The sequence below is a fragment of the Sciurus carolinensis genome, chromosome 7 (genome assembly GCF_902686445.1).
Source record: "Sciurus carolinensis chromosome 7, mSciCar1.2, whole genome shotgun sequence".
Taxonomy (NCBI): Eukaryota; Metazoa; Chordata; class Mammalia; order Rodentia; family Sciuridae; genus Sciurus; species Sciurus carolinensis.
In genome coordinates this window covers 101,681,667-101,697,080 of record NC_062219.1, presented here as the reverse complement: position 1 = coordinate 101,697,080, position 15,414 = coordinate 101,681,667, and the positions used below count along the sequence as shown (strand labels likewise).

Sequence of the window (15,414 nt, the reverse complement as noted above, 5' to 3'; positions counted from 1 at the left end):
AATATTATTTGGACGAGATCTGAAAATACAGGAACCAAGAGCAAGCAGATGAATGGGATTATACTAAACCAAAAGGCAAAGGAAACAAATTTCGGAATGAAGAAACAACATACAGATTAGGAAAATATTTGCAAACTGTTGGCAAAGGGTTAATATCCAGAATATGTAAGTAACTTAAAAAAACTCAACAGCAAATAAATAAATAAATAAACAAACAAATAACCCAACTGAAAATGTAGGCAATTAGGGATGGGGTTGTAGCTGCATAGTAAAGTGCTTATACAAGGCCTTGGGTTTGATCCCCAGCACCACCACAACGAAGATATTTCTAAGAATGGGTCATGGGTATAAGTAGATATTTCTCCAGAGAAGACATTCAAGTGGCCAGCAGATATGTGATAAAATACTCAGCATCACTAATCATCAAATAAATATAAACCAAAACCCCAATGAGATGTCAACTCACTCCAGTAAAAATAAGTATTATTAAAAAGATTAAAATAACAATCACTGGAAATGATGTGGAGAAGAGGGAACTTTTCTATACTATTGGTAGGAATATACCTCAGAACAGCCATTATGGAAAACAGTACAGATGTTCTTCAAAAAATTTAAAAAGAGAACTACCATAAAATCCAAAACTCCCACTTCTGGGCATATATATAAAGAAAATGAGATCTGTATATTGAAGAGACATATGGAAGCTCACCTTCGTTTTGACATTATTCATAGTAGCCACGAAATAGAAACAACCTAAGTTTCCATCAACTAAATAAATGGATAAAAAATGTGGTACATACAGAAAATGGAATACTATTTAGCCTTAAAAAAGAATGAAATCCTATGATTTGGGACATAGATGAAAAGAAAGATCACTATGTTACAAAACACATCTTACCCTCTGTGAGGAAATGTTTTATTTCCCTAGTATTGGTTTTTGATTTGTTGATAGTAGAATTATGTCTTATCTGTATATTACTGAATCTTAAGCCCATATGATATTGTGGATCTTCAACCCCTAAATATTATCTCAATATTTTTGAGACTCCCCAGGAGTATATCAAATGGGTGTATTTGTAATGTAGCACTTACTTTATGGTATATTTTTCTTGTTCATTTTTTTCTCTTTCCTTTATTATATATTATTTTGTCCTCCAGTGCTTCTTGCACTACAGTTCCAGATGTTGAACAATCTTACAAAGTGGGAAAGAAAGATTGATCACTTTTGGTTCACCCTTTATTTGAGTATTATTCAAGTGTTCCACAATATACAGTTTTTAGTGAAATAGCTTTTTTTAGGTTTTAATGACAAGTCTGATTGTCCCTTTCCCAACCCCTAACTCAGCTGAGTCCAGTGTGGGAGCTGATCCCGGACAACTTGAGTGATAGAGAAGAAATGTGAGTCTCAGTTGCTACTCTTCCCTGTAGACCAAGGCTTCATTGCTGGGCCAAGCTTGTCATGCTTGGATAGCTATTCCTTAATTGAGAGATCTTTCTTGGGAGACTTAGTGATTTAAGCAGGACTTTCCACAGCTTTTCACCATATTTGTTGGAATCTCAGATATGAGATAACTGTCCTGCCTGTGTAATCTCAACATTGAATGATTCCTTAGATTCTTCTGATTTAGCCTTAGATTTTGAATTTTATGCAAATGACACTGTGTGAGATCACCTGGAAAAATCATCCAGATCACCTGAAAAGAAATTTGACTAGTAAAGACTTTCTGAAATTGTTTTGAAAGCTGTTTTATAAATGAATAGAAAATAAGTAATTGAAAATTTCAGATGTGATCTACTAGTTGAAATAGGCAATGGGCTTTGAATATTTGGGGACACTTATATTGTGCCTGATAAATTTTTCCCAGTGATGATGACTTTTTAAAGAAAAGTGACACAAATGTAAATTTACGTATAAAACTACAAAATGGTTTTGGAAATTGAACCAAGTTCAACTTATACATTAAACTGCCCAGAACATTTTGAACAGTGTAGCAGAGGACAAAAAGAGATGTCATCAGTACAATTACCACTCCTAGCCTCTATCAGGAACAAGACAAAGGAAAACAAGGTTATCTTTAGAGTTTCCCCATTCCATCACTTTTTTTGTCCCTTGCTCTAATGACAAAGGATCCAAAAGATTGCTGTCATCTTTAGTCAATACGTTTTTGCTATAATACCATCTTTTAATTCCAAATCCTATCAAAAATGGTCTTCAGTAAATTGACATGTTGAAAAATATTTTTTAAAGTTTCTATCTCTCCTAGGAATGACTACTGTAGGGTAATGGTGGGACATAGTTTAGTGCAAAGGAACTCTGATGATGGGATTTTTGGATATTAGCAATAAGTAGTGAGATGATAAATGACAGAATTAATTATATTCTCAAACTCTATGAAAATGGTACTCCATGTGCTTTCTCCATTAAAACCGATGTTGTTTAGGACATACTTCATTGGAGGTTGTATAAGGAAAAGAGCAATATAATACATTAAGAAGGGCATGAGATTGGGTTCCTGGTTCAACATTTCCCACTATGTGATTTTGGACAGATGTCCATTATCTCTGTAAATAGAACATGTGAATAATACCTGCATTACCATGTTTAGTTAATTGAATGAAGTATTATAAGTTTAGGTTCTTTATGAACTGTTATATGTTAAATTGAAAATGGACCAATAATGCCAGATATGAAGAGGAAGTGTATCCCAGCAACTTGGGAGGCTGAGGGAGGAGGATCCCAAGTTGAACCAGTTTAGTATAACACTGTTTGAAAATACAAATTGTGGCTAGGCGAGGAGGCACACACCTGTAATCCCAGCAACTTGGGAGGATGAGGCAGGAGGATTGAGAGTTCAAAGCCAGCCTCAGCAAAAGCAAGGCACTAAACAGCTCAGTGAGACCCTGTCTCTAAATAACATGCAAAATAGGACTGGGGATGTGACTCAGTTATCGCGAGTGCCCCTGAGTTCAATCCCTGGTACCAAAAAATTTAAAAATAACATAAAAAGGGCTTAGGATGGAGCTCAGTTGGTAAGACAACCAAGGTCAATTCCCAGCACCAAGAAAAAACAAAATGAAAATGAAAATGGACTAATGCTGGAAACATAAGAATCAATAGTCACGTATGCATACTGTTGAATACATAAATTACGCACATTACCAGTTAATTAAAGAATACATGAACATAAATAGTTTATATAAACTCCCTAATCTATAACAATGATCTACTTTTTCATTATGATTTTCATCAGTACTGTTGGAGTTTTTTAATTTTTTTTATTTTTTTTTCCTTTCTTTTAGGGTAGCATTTCAGAGAGCTAGATGTAGCAAGTGGAGATATCTAAGTACTTGAAAATCTCTGACCCTGTTGCCTTAGGACTTCTCTCTTTTAGTCAATGAATTTTATTTCAAGCTATTTGAATATAGACAAATCTCTTCTGTGTACATAAATGGTGCTAGGATAAAGATAAAATTATACAAAGACTTTCTGCAGGACAGTGATGACATTTTCATGATAAAACAAGGTGGGGTAAAAGAAAGTTAAAAAGATAAAAGAACAACAAGAAACAGTTACAAATTTGTATGCAATAAGTTCCATACAAATAAAGCATTTTTAACTACACAAATGCTTATTATTGTTTGTAGATGGGGCATACTGAGAGGAGCACAGCGGAGGAAAGAAAAATTTTGGGTATGTAACACTTATCAATTGAAATTCTGCTGTGAAGTGTAGATCTTGGGTCTCTCTGTTCCCTGCTTTGTATTATCTAGTCACATCCTATGTCACTGTTCTATTGTTCATAACTTTAGTATTTTCTCCAGCACAAAGTTCATTATAATCATCTACACTACAGTAACAGTTTTCAAGTCTTCTTATTTTAGATTGCACATGAAGAATCAGTATTTTTTTTTCAAATTGATAATCAGCGGAGCTACTCTTTGTTCTCTTGTCATTTATGTTAAAATAATGCTTAAGCTTGCCTCATATATGCATATACACGTGTCAATCAACTTGATATCTTTGTTATATTCATATCATATATAGTATATAATATTATATATGTACATGTTTCCTAGAAGATAAAATATTTTTTTGCCAATTATAATATACACATATCTTTGAGGAAGAACCAATGTCTAATCTCAAAAATAGCATAAAGTTGCAGGTAAGAAGTAACTTGAAAAATATTGGAATGTATTACTGAAAGCATTCAGTTAATTATGAATTTGGACAATTTTCTCAAGTCTTTATACACTTTTATTGCGGAAATAGTATAAAGTCTAGGTAATGTTACTTGTCATGAAGTTTAAACTTGAGTGTACACAGTACAGAGTATATTATAGCTTATAAAGTACTGGGTATCAAAATGCATACTCACCAGAATAACTTGGTAGATTTCATCATAAAGTAATCTCCATAATCGATCACTCAAATATGTGATCAGACTTTATATTTGTTTGGTTGATATATGAACGGTATTATGTTTTAAGTACAAATATTCTTTATACATAAACTGAGCTTTTAAAAACTTTTTTTCTCACTAAAGTAAAACTTTAAGTAGCTAACAATTTCTGTCGAATTGTTAATGTAAATGATTATAAAAGAAGGTACATTATTTGAATACCTACAATTAAGTTTCTGTATGGGATGTTTATTAAATGAATTTGAAGGCTATTCAATCTCCTGATATTATATTTAGAGACAAAAAAACAAGTCAATTCTTTGATTAATGTATTTTATTTGCAACAGATATTAGCACACAGCATTGCTTTTCCATTGGTTAAGTGAATATGAACAAATGTGCAGAAGAAACTATTATTTCGTGATCTTCTCATCCTGAACCTGACAATTTCTAACTAGAGCCTATAAGTGTACTACCTCTTCCCCCACCACACACATGCGCTCATGCTCACTCTGATATATCTACTACATACTTGTACACTATCCTTTTAAATCATTCTTCTTGTTGCTACTATCAATTCTGAAGTACTGTTTACCAAACATTTTTTTAAAAAAACTTTATTTCATGCTGTGATTCTTTTGGATAAATTGTCGAATATAAGTTGCAGGAATATAAAAATCAGACTGAAATTTGCAATAAGTTTTTAAGTTGCTCATTTGGTTGGATTTTTCCTCCACTAAATTGTATACTCATCTTGGATTAGGGTCATATTTGCCTTGTTTAGCAATGTATCCCAAGGGCCAAGTGGGAATATGAATAATAGTCATTGAATGAGTGAATAGTTTTGTACATGTAGGAAAAGTTGGTCAATTCACTAGAATAATTTTCATTCGATGTAAAACTTAACAGTGATTTAATGAAAATACACAATCTTTAATACTAGAGAACTGTTGTATAAAAAATTGTAAAATGTTTGAGATTTATCTCACACTTGTACACACACACACACACACACAGGCACACATAGAAACGCAGCATCTGGATCAGAAGCAAGGCATTGGTAATTGATACTGGAACCACATCAATAAGAAAAGCAACAGCACAGCATTGCAGCATGGGTACACACATAGTAGTCTTATAAGTGATGTGATGAGAGCCAATGAAAGTGTTATATACAGGTAGCATTATGTATCTTGTAACTGAGGGACAAAGAACAATGGATTTTCTCCAGCTGTATACTGAAGAAAAAGTTTCCTCCTTTCCCAAAGTAAAAGAAAAAATGTTATTTCATTAAGATGAGATGGAAAGGATCCTATGTTCTCACCCTTACCTTTAGAAATATAATGTCTTTCTGAGAGCTAGATAAACTCCAGATAATGTGTGCAAATACTGGGTTTCCTCCCTTTTGACATATAAATACTGAGGAAGATAAAGTTCAAGTACTTCTGACATCTTGGGACTTAATTTAGGACCTTGTTTGTGCTCTCTTTATCTCTATAGAGGAGATAAGAGAAGTTTCATTATCTCTTCAGATCAGATTAGTTAACCAGACAAATGGCAGTAGATTTAATTCCCATGGTATGCAAAGAGTAAATATTTCTAGGATAGGTGAACACAAACATTCCTTATTTTTATATTATGTACATTTTTGTTTGTCATAAGCCTAGGACCTTTTGCAAGGGCACTATGAAACTCAGGCAAATTTAATTTTCCCAGTTATAAACAGATGTTTCAAAATAATTTACAAATAGACCTAAAACATAGGCATGTTTTAAAATGAAAATAATTGGATGACTTCTATTGCTGAATAAAATATAATAGATGACAACGAGTCATAAAATCCACTAAATAGGAAGAAAATAACTGCATAGTTTCCCAAATTTATGTTTTTAAAGAAGTGAGAGAGCTGAATTTGGAGCTTTTCCGTCTTGGGAGAGTTTAGTAGGTCTGGGTTCAAGCTGAAAACTGGGTTTATAACAGGTGAGAAGATTTCTAGGAGATAGAAAATCTAGCTGACGGGAATCCATAGGAACCCAAAACACACAGTCATTTCTTGTCATAGACTATTTCCTGGGTGCTGGAATAGAGTAAGAAGCTAAGGCAGGATGGAAAGACAGAAAGAAATCTTCTGTAGCATCACAGGGACTGGGAAGAGTTCATTCCAGGTTATTACCCATAAAACATACCCATAAAACATTTAAAAGCAGTTATGAACTGTGTTTAACAAAAACTTGTCTCCAGTCCTAACCTGACTGAATTCCTGATTATCAGTCCCTTGCCATAACTACCTGGAAGAAATTGCTAAATTTCCTGTCATAAAAAAAAAAAAATCCATAATCAGTCTTTAAATTACCATAAAAAATTCCAGTATACATTTAAAAATTATGAGACAAGTGAAGAAGAAAAATGTGACCAATAATAGATGATACTTTTGATGTAGGCCTTAAAATGATAACATTATTAAAAAAATAAGGAAAATTCAAATGAAAAGATGGAGAAGTTCAGTCTATAAAAATTTAAATCAAGTGAATTCTTGCTGGGTGGAGTGCCTCATCCCTGAAATCTAAGCAGTTCAGGAGGCTGAGTTATGAGGATCGAGAGTTCAAAACCAGACCCAGCAATTTAGCGAGGCCTTAAGCAACTTAGGGAGATCCTGTCTCAAAATAAAAGTTAACAAGAACTGGGGATGTGGTTCAGTGGTTAAGTACCCCTGGGTTCAATTCCTGGTACCAAAATAAATAAGTTTATTAATTAAATTAAATTTTAAAAAGGAATTCTTGAATTTGTGATTGCCATGCCTCATGGTATGGATTAAATATCAGAGAGAATTAATGCTCCTAAATAAGGTTCAATGAGATATATCCACACTGTATTACACAGAAAAAAAATATAATGGAATGAAGAACAAAATAAATCAAGAACAACGTGAAAAGTCAGGTGGAACAAAATCAAATTTTTGAAAATTGCATATAATATAGTCCCAGAAGGACAATACAAAAAGGGAATCAGAATCCATAGGTGAACCCACACTCACAAAGTTTTTTTTAAAACTAAAGCTATCACACAAAGCATTCAAGAAGCTCCATAAACTTCAAGCAAGAGAAGTGAAGAAAATTATGCTTCAAAATGTCTCAAGGAAATAGCTCAAAATAAAAGATAAAGAGCAAAAATTTAAAATAGTCTGATTTAAAAAATAATGCATTACCCTTCAAAAAGTAACCTTAGAACTGAAAACTGACACTTCAACAGAAACATAGAAAGCAGAAGGAAACAATATGACGAGGTTGAAGTGCTGAATAAAATAATTAATGACAATAATGATGAAGACATTCATGTCTACCTAGAATTTTATATCTGGTGACAGTTTTCTTCATCATAAAATAAAAATTAAAACATTTGGAAACAAAAGCTAAAATAATAGCTTAAAAAATTATAGAGCAAAACTTACAGAACAAAAGAGAAATAGATACAATATTTTAACAAAGTTCAGTCTCTCATAGAAAAAAGCAATGAATATCTAAATAAAGACATAAAAGATTGGAAAAATAATGAGATATTTTATGTAATCAGAAACTACATGCAGTTTTTCTTTTAAAGTGTACTTTAAATATTTACCAAAATCGACCACATGCTAGGCTATAAGGCAAGTTTGATTAATAAAAATGATTGAAAGTTTACAGAACATGTCATGTCAAACATTTTTGTTTAGCTAAAGCATCATAGATTTTAATAGAAACATGTATGTATTAGCAAAGAAGAAAGGTTCCAATTGGTGTATTTTTTTAAAAGAATTTAAATATTGATTTTATAAGTTAAAAACAAATTCAAGATAGAATAAAAGATAAAATAAAGAATAGACATTCATGAGAAAGAAAGTAGACATGTAATAGAGAAAATCAACAGAAGATAGTTGATTCTTTGAAAAGATTAAATTCCTAGAGGACTGAAAAAGAAAGAGAAAAATTAACCCAGAGATGAAAAAGAAAAACAAAACAAAACAAAAAGACCACTACTACAGACTCAATAGATAGTAAGTAGATAATAAGAAGATATTATGAAAAAGTTATGACAATCTCTTTGCAAATATAGATAAAATGGATAAATTCGTTGGAAACAGAACTTATCAAAATTTCACAAGGTAAAAATAGAAAGCCTTAAAAATTATGCGTTGATTTGGAAAAACACTAACAACCTTGAAAATAAACTCAGACTCAAAATACTTTACTGGCAAATTTTCCCATACATCTGAAAACAAATAAAACCAGTTTTATGTCTAACTCTTTAGAGCAACAGAAAATAAGGAAGAGTTCCTGACTCTTTTTATGAACCAATATAACACCAATATCGAACTTGAAAAAGACAATGATGAAGCAGAAAATTACAAGCTGATATTTACCAAGAGTATAAAATTATAAACAAAATTACAATTGAGAAATATACTAAAACAATACTATATTTTAACCAAATGAGATTTATCTCAAGAATGCAAACAAGGTTTCAAATATGATTGCCACATAATCACATAATCAAAGAGGGGAAAAAAACCTTGATTATCTTAATTGATGCCTAAAATGAATTAATAAAAGTTCACACTTGAGTTAGTTTTCTATTGTGCAAAGAATGATCACGGATTTAGCAGCTTGCAATAGCTTGCATTTATTATCACAGAGTGTCAGTGGGTCAGAAGCCCAGTCAACTTAGCTGGGTCCTGTACTCAGTCTTACAGGGTAAAATCAGTGTTGACTGGGCTGGATTTTTCCCCCTCTGGAGCTTGAGGTCCACTTCTAAGTTTCATGTTGTCAACAGAATCCAGTTCTTATGGTAGTACTACAAAGACCTTGTGGGTTGGGACTACTCTCAGGTCCTGGAGGATGCTTCCAGTTCCTTCCATGTGGTTCCTTCATGGATATTCTCACAGGTGCTCTCACAAAGCCACAGGTTGCATCTTCCAGAACACTAGTTAAAACCTAATTTCTGACTTTAAGATGCTCTTTTCAAGGGCCTGCCAGATTAGGTTAGGCCTATGCAGCACAATCTCCCTTTTGGTTAAGTCACAGTCCATTTTTTGGACATTTGAATCACATCTTCAAAATCTCTTCAACTTTGCAATATAACATAATCTAATCACAGAAGTATATCCCAATGTACTGTTCACACCCAAGTGGAAGAGACCACAGAGGTAATGTGCATCAGGGGTAGGAATTCGGGGGGCTATCTTAAAATTCTGTATATCACAGAACCCATTCATGTTCTAAAATCTCAGCAAATTAGAAATAGAATGGAACTTCCTTTATCTTATAGTCTATTCACAAAACTCTACAAGCTAATATCATAAATATTTATAAAACACTAAATGCTTTTCTTTTATCATTGAAAAGTAAAGTATGGACATTCATTATTATTACCTCCATCAATATTTCACTGGAGCTTCAACCTAATGGAATTAAGCAAGAAAAATAAACAAAGGAAGATTTTGATGAGAAATACAACTGACATTATTTGCAGGTGATTTGATTATGCATGTAAAATGCAAAAATAATATAGAAACAAATTGTTGTGAATGAGAAACATATTTAGAAAGGTTTCTAGATATTAGGTGAATACGCAAAAATAAATTTTATTTCTCTATAGTAGCAAAAACAATTGGAAATTAAGATAAAAAATAAACACTAAAATGATGTAACTACTTAAAATTCTAGGAAATACCTCAATGAAATTTGTGCAAGATTTTTACAGTGTTGAGAGAAATAAAAGAAGACAGGCTAGATAGAAGACATCATGTTCATGATCCAGAGTTCTGTATCAACATGTTCCTTTACACCAAGTCCATCTATAAATTTAATGAAATCTTAGCCTAAGTTGACCTCAGTGAAGATGAATAAAGTTGAAGATTTAGGCAACCAGATTTCAAGATTTAATGTAAAACTTCAGTAATTAGGAAGGCATTTTATTAACACATTAATCGAGAAACAGGCTGATGTAATAAAATAAATAATGCAAATATTGAAGCACAAAATACAGCCATTTCTTTAACAACAAACACCATCATATCTCAAATGAGAAAGGGGAGACATTTTAATAAATAGCGCTGGTGCAGGGATTCATAAATCCCTGGTAAATATTTTGCCAACTAGTAAATATTTTAGGCTTTTAGGGTCACATATATTCACTGTCACATATTTGACTTTAAAAAATTTTAAGAGTTTAAAATATAAACAGACAAAAAATGTTCTTAGCTCATGAGTTGTACTGAAACAGATCACTGACCAGTTTGACCTATGAGCCAATTTTCCAGTGCTTTTCTACAGAACTTTTATATACATGAGAAAAACTAACCACTTCTCCTACCTTACAATATATACACAAAAATAATGTGAGATAGAGAATATTACCTAAATGTTTTTGCAAATTAATGGAGTCTCTCAAAGAAAACTTAGGCAAATACATTAATGGTAGTGATTAGGCAATGGTCTCTTAAACTGGACACAAAATGAACTTGATGGGAAAAAGGTTAACAGACTGCATCAAAACAAGAACATCTATTTCAAATACAGAATTATGAGATAGAAAAGGTAAGCATAGTCTAAGAGAAAGTCTGTCTATCTACCTACCTATCTACAAAGACATCAAGCAAGAATTCATATATAGAATATATAGAAATTCTTCCAAATATGTAGGAAGATCAAAACTGATTAAATAAAAATTAGACAGAAGTCTTGAACAGGACTTTAGAAAAGAAGAAATCCAAATGGTCAACAGATATATGAATATACGGTCAACATTATTAGTTATCAGGAAATATCAATTAAAAATGCAGTTAGATATCTCTGCACAAACACTACATTGGTAAAATTTAAACAATTGATAATAGCAAATATGCATGAGGCTAGAGCATAACAAGAACTCGCATGTTTTTGATGAATGTGAAGGTAGTGCAAGTATTTATGTTTATTGTTTATCAACAGGAGAAAGGATAAGAAATCTGTGGTACAGTCACACTATGAAAATCTACAACAATGAAATGAATGAATTGCTTGTACATGCCAAAACATGGGTAAATATCAGAGACATTTTTGAGACATAAAAAAGTATCTACTGCATTATTATTACTATAAAGACCAAGGACAGGAACAAGTGATGGGAGAGAGGAGGGTAGACATTGACAGGAAGGTAACATGGTAGATATGGTACTATAAATGATTTATATCCTGATCTGAGTGGAGATTACACAGGCATAAACTTCATGAACACATTTATGAATTCACCTAACTGTACACTTGAAATTAATATACTTTATACATGTGAATGCACCACAACTCAGTGCAAAGTGTTTATAATGAAATATAAATGAATTTGGGTATTTGAAATAAATGAACAAAATAGTTAAGTAAAGGGAAGAGATGAGAGTAGGAAGGGTAAGTTGAATTAATGAAATACACGTCTTGAGATGACTTTTATTAATGCTAATTTACAAAGTCACTTTCTTATTTTTTATCACATTCTTTATCATTGTGTTGACTTTCTTGCAAATCTACGACTAGTTCTCAGTAGCATATATATTGCTTTAAAAAATCTTCAGATACCCTTTCCAGACTGGCCAAAATATAATCATGAAATTTTGGATGTCAATAATCTTCAGTTTCAAATATTTAACAATATTAATATTCTTAAAATTTTATCTTAGGTTGTGACTATTTTTATTTGACTTTCTGGCCTTTGGAAATATGTATATTGATATTGACTTGAAAATATGAAAATTATAATTTAGTTTAATTCATCGTTGCTCAAGCTCTCTCACACTTTGATGCTGTCCTATTTCCAGATATTCAAAGTCCATTTCATCTTTGAAGTGGTAAATTGAATTCATAATTTTAGACACATCTTTGAGAGTGTTCCTTAAGGTGTCAGGGCTGATTAAGGAGGCAGGGAGCCAAATCTTAAAAAAGAAATACTGATGGTAATTGGCTCTTCCTTAAGTGATGTTGTCATGACAGTTTTTATAGCTGAATGGACCTGTCCTCTCTTCCGTGGCAGGAAATAGAGAAAGCTCAAAGAACCACCATATGTCTTGAGAATATCAGTGTAGATCATATTCTAGAACATTTTCCATCTCAGGCCTAGTGCAGGGTGAATGTGAGCCAGTGTGGCAACTGTTGTGAAGTCTCTGATTTACTGGACTTGTCTGTTGCGTTAAGCTGTGGTCAGCTAACTCTCTCTGGTGTGTCTCTTTGGCCTTTGTGATAGTCTCCATACAGTCTATTAAAGACTTTGCTCCAACATGTGCTTACTCACTCAAGCTTTAAATCCACGAACTATTCTGGATCTATCCCAATTTTCTAACCATCATCATAGTTTAAAAAGAAAAAGAATAAAGAAAAAATAATTCAATTCCTATTGATTTTACTTTCTGAAAATACTTTTCTCAAATACATTCTCTATCTTCCCTCCCCCAGTTAGGTTATCCATTTGAACTGTTATAAGCATTTATAAGTTGTCTGCCTGCCCTGTCTCTCTCTTAAATCCATCCACCTCGTACCATATAGGACAATGTAATAAAATAATAAAAATATAAAATTGCACATCTTCCTCCTCTTTTGGGAAGAGCTCAATGACCTCAGGTCATCTTTACCACTGTTTTTTCAGTATCAACATCTTTTCCTCCCCTTTCTGCCTCAGAACTGACTTCTACCTGAGGATCTAATTAAAACAAGTCCATTACCTCAATTCACTACTTCATGCTGCTCCATGCTTTTATGCTTGTGCTTTTATTGTTTCCCTTCCCCAGAATCTCCCTTTCTCCTTTTAAAATCTGATGAATTTATGTTTAGGCTTTACTATGCCTCTCATGTGACAATTCTCCCACAACAATTTCCTGAACTATCTGAATAACTTATTCAGATGCATTTACATGGGTTTCCATAGCACTCAATGCCCATTTCTTCCTCTCCACATACCTTATATTGCCCATTCTTTATTAAATTATAAACTCTCTGAACACAGAATCCTATTTCTTTGGTCTTCCAGTGCCTAGCACAGGTTTGGCCACACAGGAGACTTCTGTACCTGTAGCCTGTGTGTCACCTTATGATATAGCTTTTCAAACTCTCAAGCACGTGTTAAGTCACACCAGCTCTTGCTGCTGCCAACATACACATGTATGCCCATATTGATGTAAGTAATAAAACTGTTTGATTATTATTTCAGCAGTATTCAGGTTCTTAACTATTATAGTCTATGAAGACAAAGGCAGTTAAAACTACATATGAGTTTCCTGTATTTTTACAGATAGAATTTAAAGATACCAAGGTATTATACTCAACATTCTCAATTTTTGTTTTTCTTCAGATTGCTGCCAATTCCTGGGGAAAGTCATGGGGAGAGAACGGCTATTTTAGGATTCTTCGTGGAGTAAATGAATCTGACATTGAAAAGTTGATTATCACAGCTTGGGGCCAACTGACAAGTTCAGATGAACCATAACATATTGAATTTCCATAAGGCCATGCATTTAAGTAACTTCTCAAATTGAAGTTTCACAATGTAGAACTTTGTCTCTTCACCCTATGCATATAATGTGCCTGTTTGCTTGTTTTACCCTGGGCTCTATACTTCTGCTTCTTTATATTACTGAGTATATGAAAACACTAATAAAGGGCAACAGAGTGGATAGATGCCTTTAAAGTTCCCAGGTTGTCTTTACTCTTCTCTCATGATAGTGTCCCTTGGCTTTAATTGTTCACAAGCAAGATGACCAAATCTGTCTTAAAAGTTCATAGCACTCATTTACAGAAATGATGTGACTGCTCTCCTAGACCAATGAAGACTTCAGACAACAAATAGCAAATTGGAAACTCATCAATATGTCATTTCTATTACTTTCTTTTTTCAACTAAACAAGGCTTTCCAAATTTAAACCTTTCTTATGTATTGTTGAAAGCAGTGGAAATAGATTATTATTAGTTGTTTATCTCAATAAGCTAATAGCTCTTTTCTTTTCATTTACTGAAACTTAACTTGCAATCTGGTCATAAGAGAAAAGCAACTGTGCACAGGAAATAGCTACTATTCATGGTCCTATGGAATGGTCTCTGAGGCAAAGAAGATGTTGAGTAAGAAAACCTTCAGTGATAACAATAGAGGTACAGTCTGGACACACACAAACTCCTACTTTTGGAAGCAAGTATACTTTGTGTAACTTATTAAAATTAGCTGCAAAACTGTATTTAGAAAGATAACATATTTACCTCTGATAACAGCAACAATATGATGCCATGAGTCAGAAAGAATAAATACACTTTTATCACAAGCGTTTCACAGTTCACTGCTTGAGATTTTTAAAAGTAAGCTAAATTGGCACTAATTTGCAGCTAATTGTGATTTTAGTTCTCTATAGTCAGACAAACAAAAATAGCAACATAATAATGGTTGGGAAAGGATATAATCTTTTAATAATTCACTGCCATCTAAATGGCAAACTAGGAAATGAAGAAGTAAGGTTGGTCCATAAGTGAGCATAGTCAAGAATAGTTAATGGCAGGATAGCCAGGACCTGAATTTCTCGGCATTCTGTCATCTTAATTTTAAGTGTGGGGAATTTTTATGTTGTTTGTCCAAAGTTACTCTGATTAGATAAGCCAGGCAGGATGAATATGTGAAGAAGCAGAGAAGAAAAGTGATGGTTGCAATTGTTTTCTTCATTAATCATTAAAACTTTATCAGAGGAAGTATCTATTCACTCTGTTCGCCCGTAGAAAACTTACATGAGGGTGATTCACCCTGTCAACATTGGTTGACATTCCCCAGAGGATTGAGAAATAATTTCTTTTTTCCCCCTCAGTCTGGCTTCCTGTAGAAACAACCCCTAAGATAAGGTTTTGTGTACAAATAACTTGTTTGGATCTTTAAGGGTACACTGAGAAGAGAGTGGGGAGTGACTATCTGCCATTGAGTGATAAAGGGGGCATCAGCAGGTGAAGTCCACCCTGGGCAACTCATTCTTATCTCAACCAGG

At 33.0% G+C, this 15,414-nt stretch overlaps 1 protein-coding gene across 1 annotated transcript in view; it reads left to right on the top strand.

Annotated features, from left to right (window-relative positions):
* Window positions 1-14,066, top strand: part of Tinag (tubulointerstitial nephritis antigen) — an 86,371-nt gene extending 72,305 nt beyond the window's left edge. The window contains exons 10-11 of the mRNA XM_047558805.1: window positions 3,646-3,691; window positions 13,749-14,066. Of these exons, the coding sequence (XP_047414761.1) occupies window positions 3,646-3,691; window positions 13,749-13,883 (181 nt within the window). The 3' untranslated portion in view covers window positions 13,884-14,066. The remainder of the gene's footprint in view (window positions 1-3,645; window positions 3,692-13,748) is intronic.
* The last annotated feature ends 1,348 nt before the right edge of the window (window positions 14,067-15,414 follow it).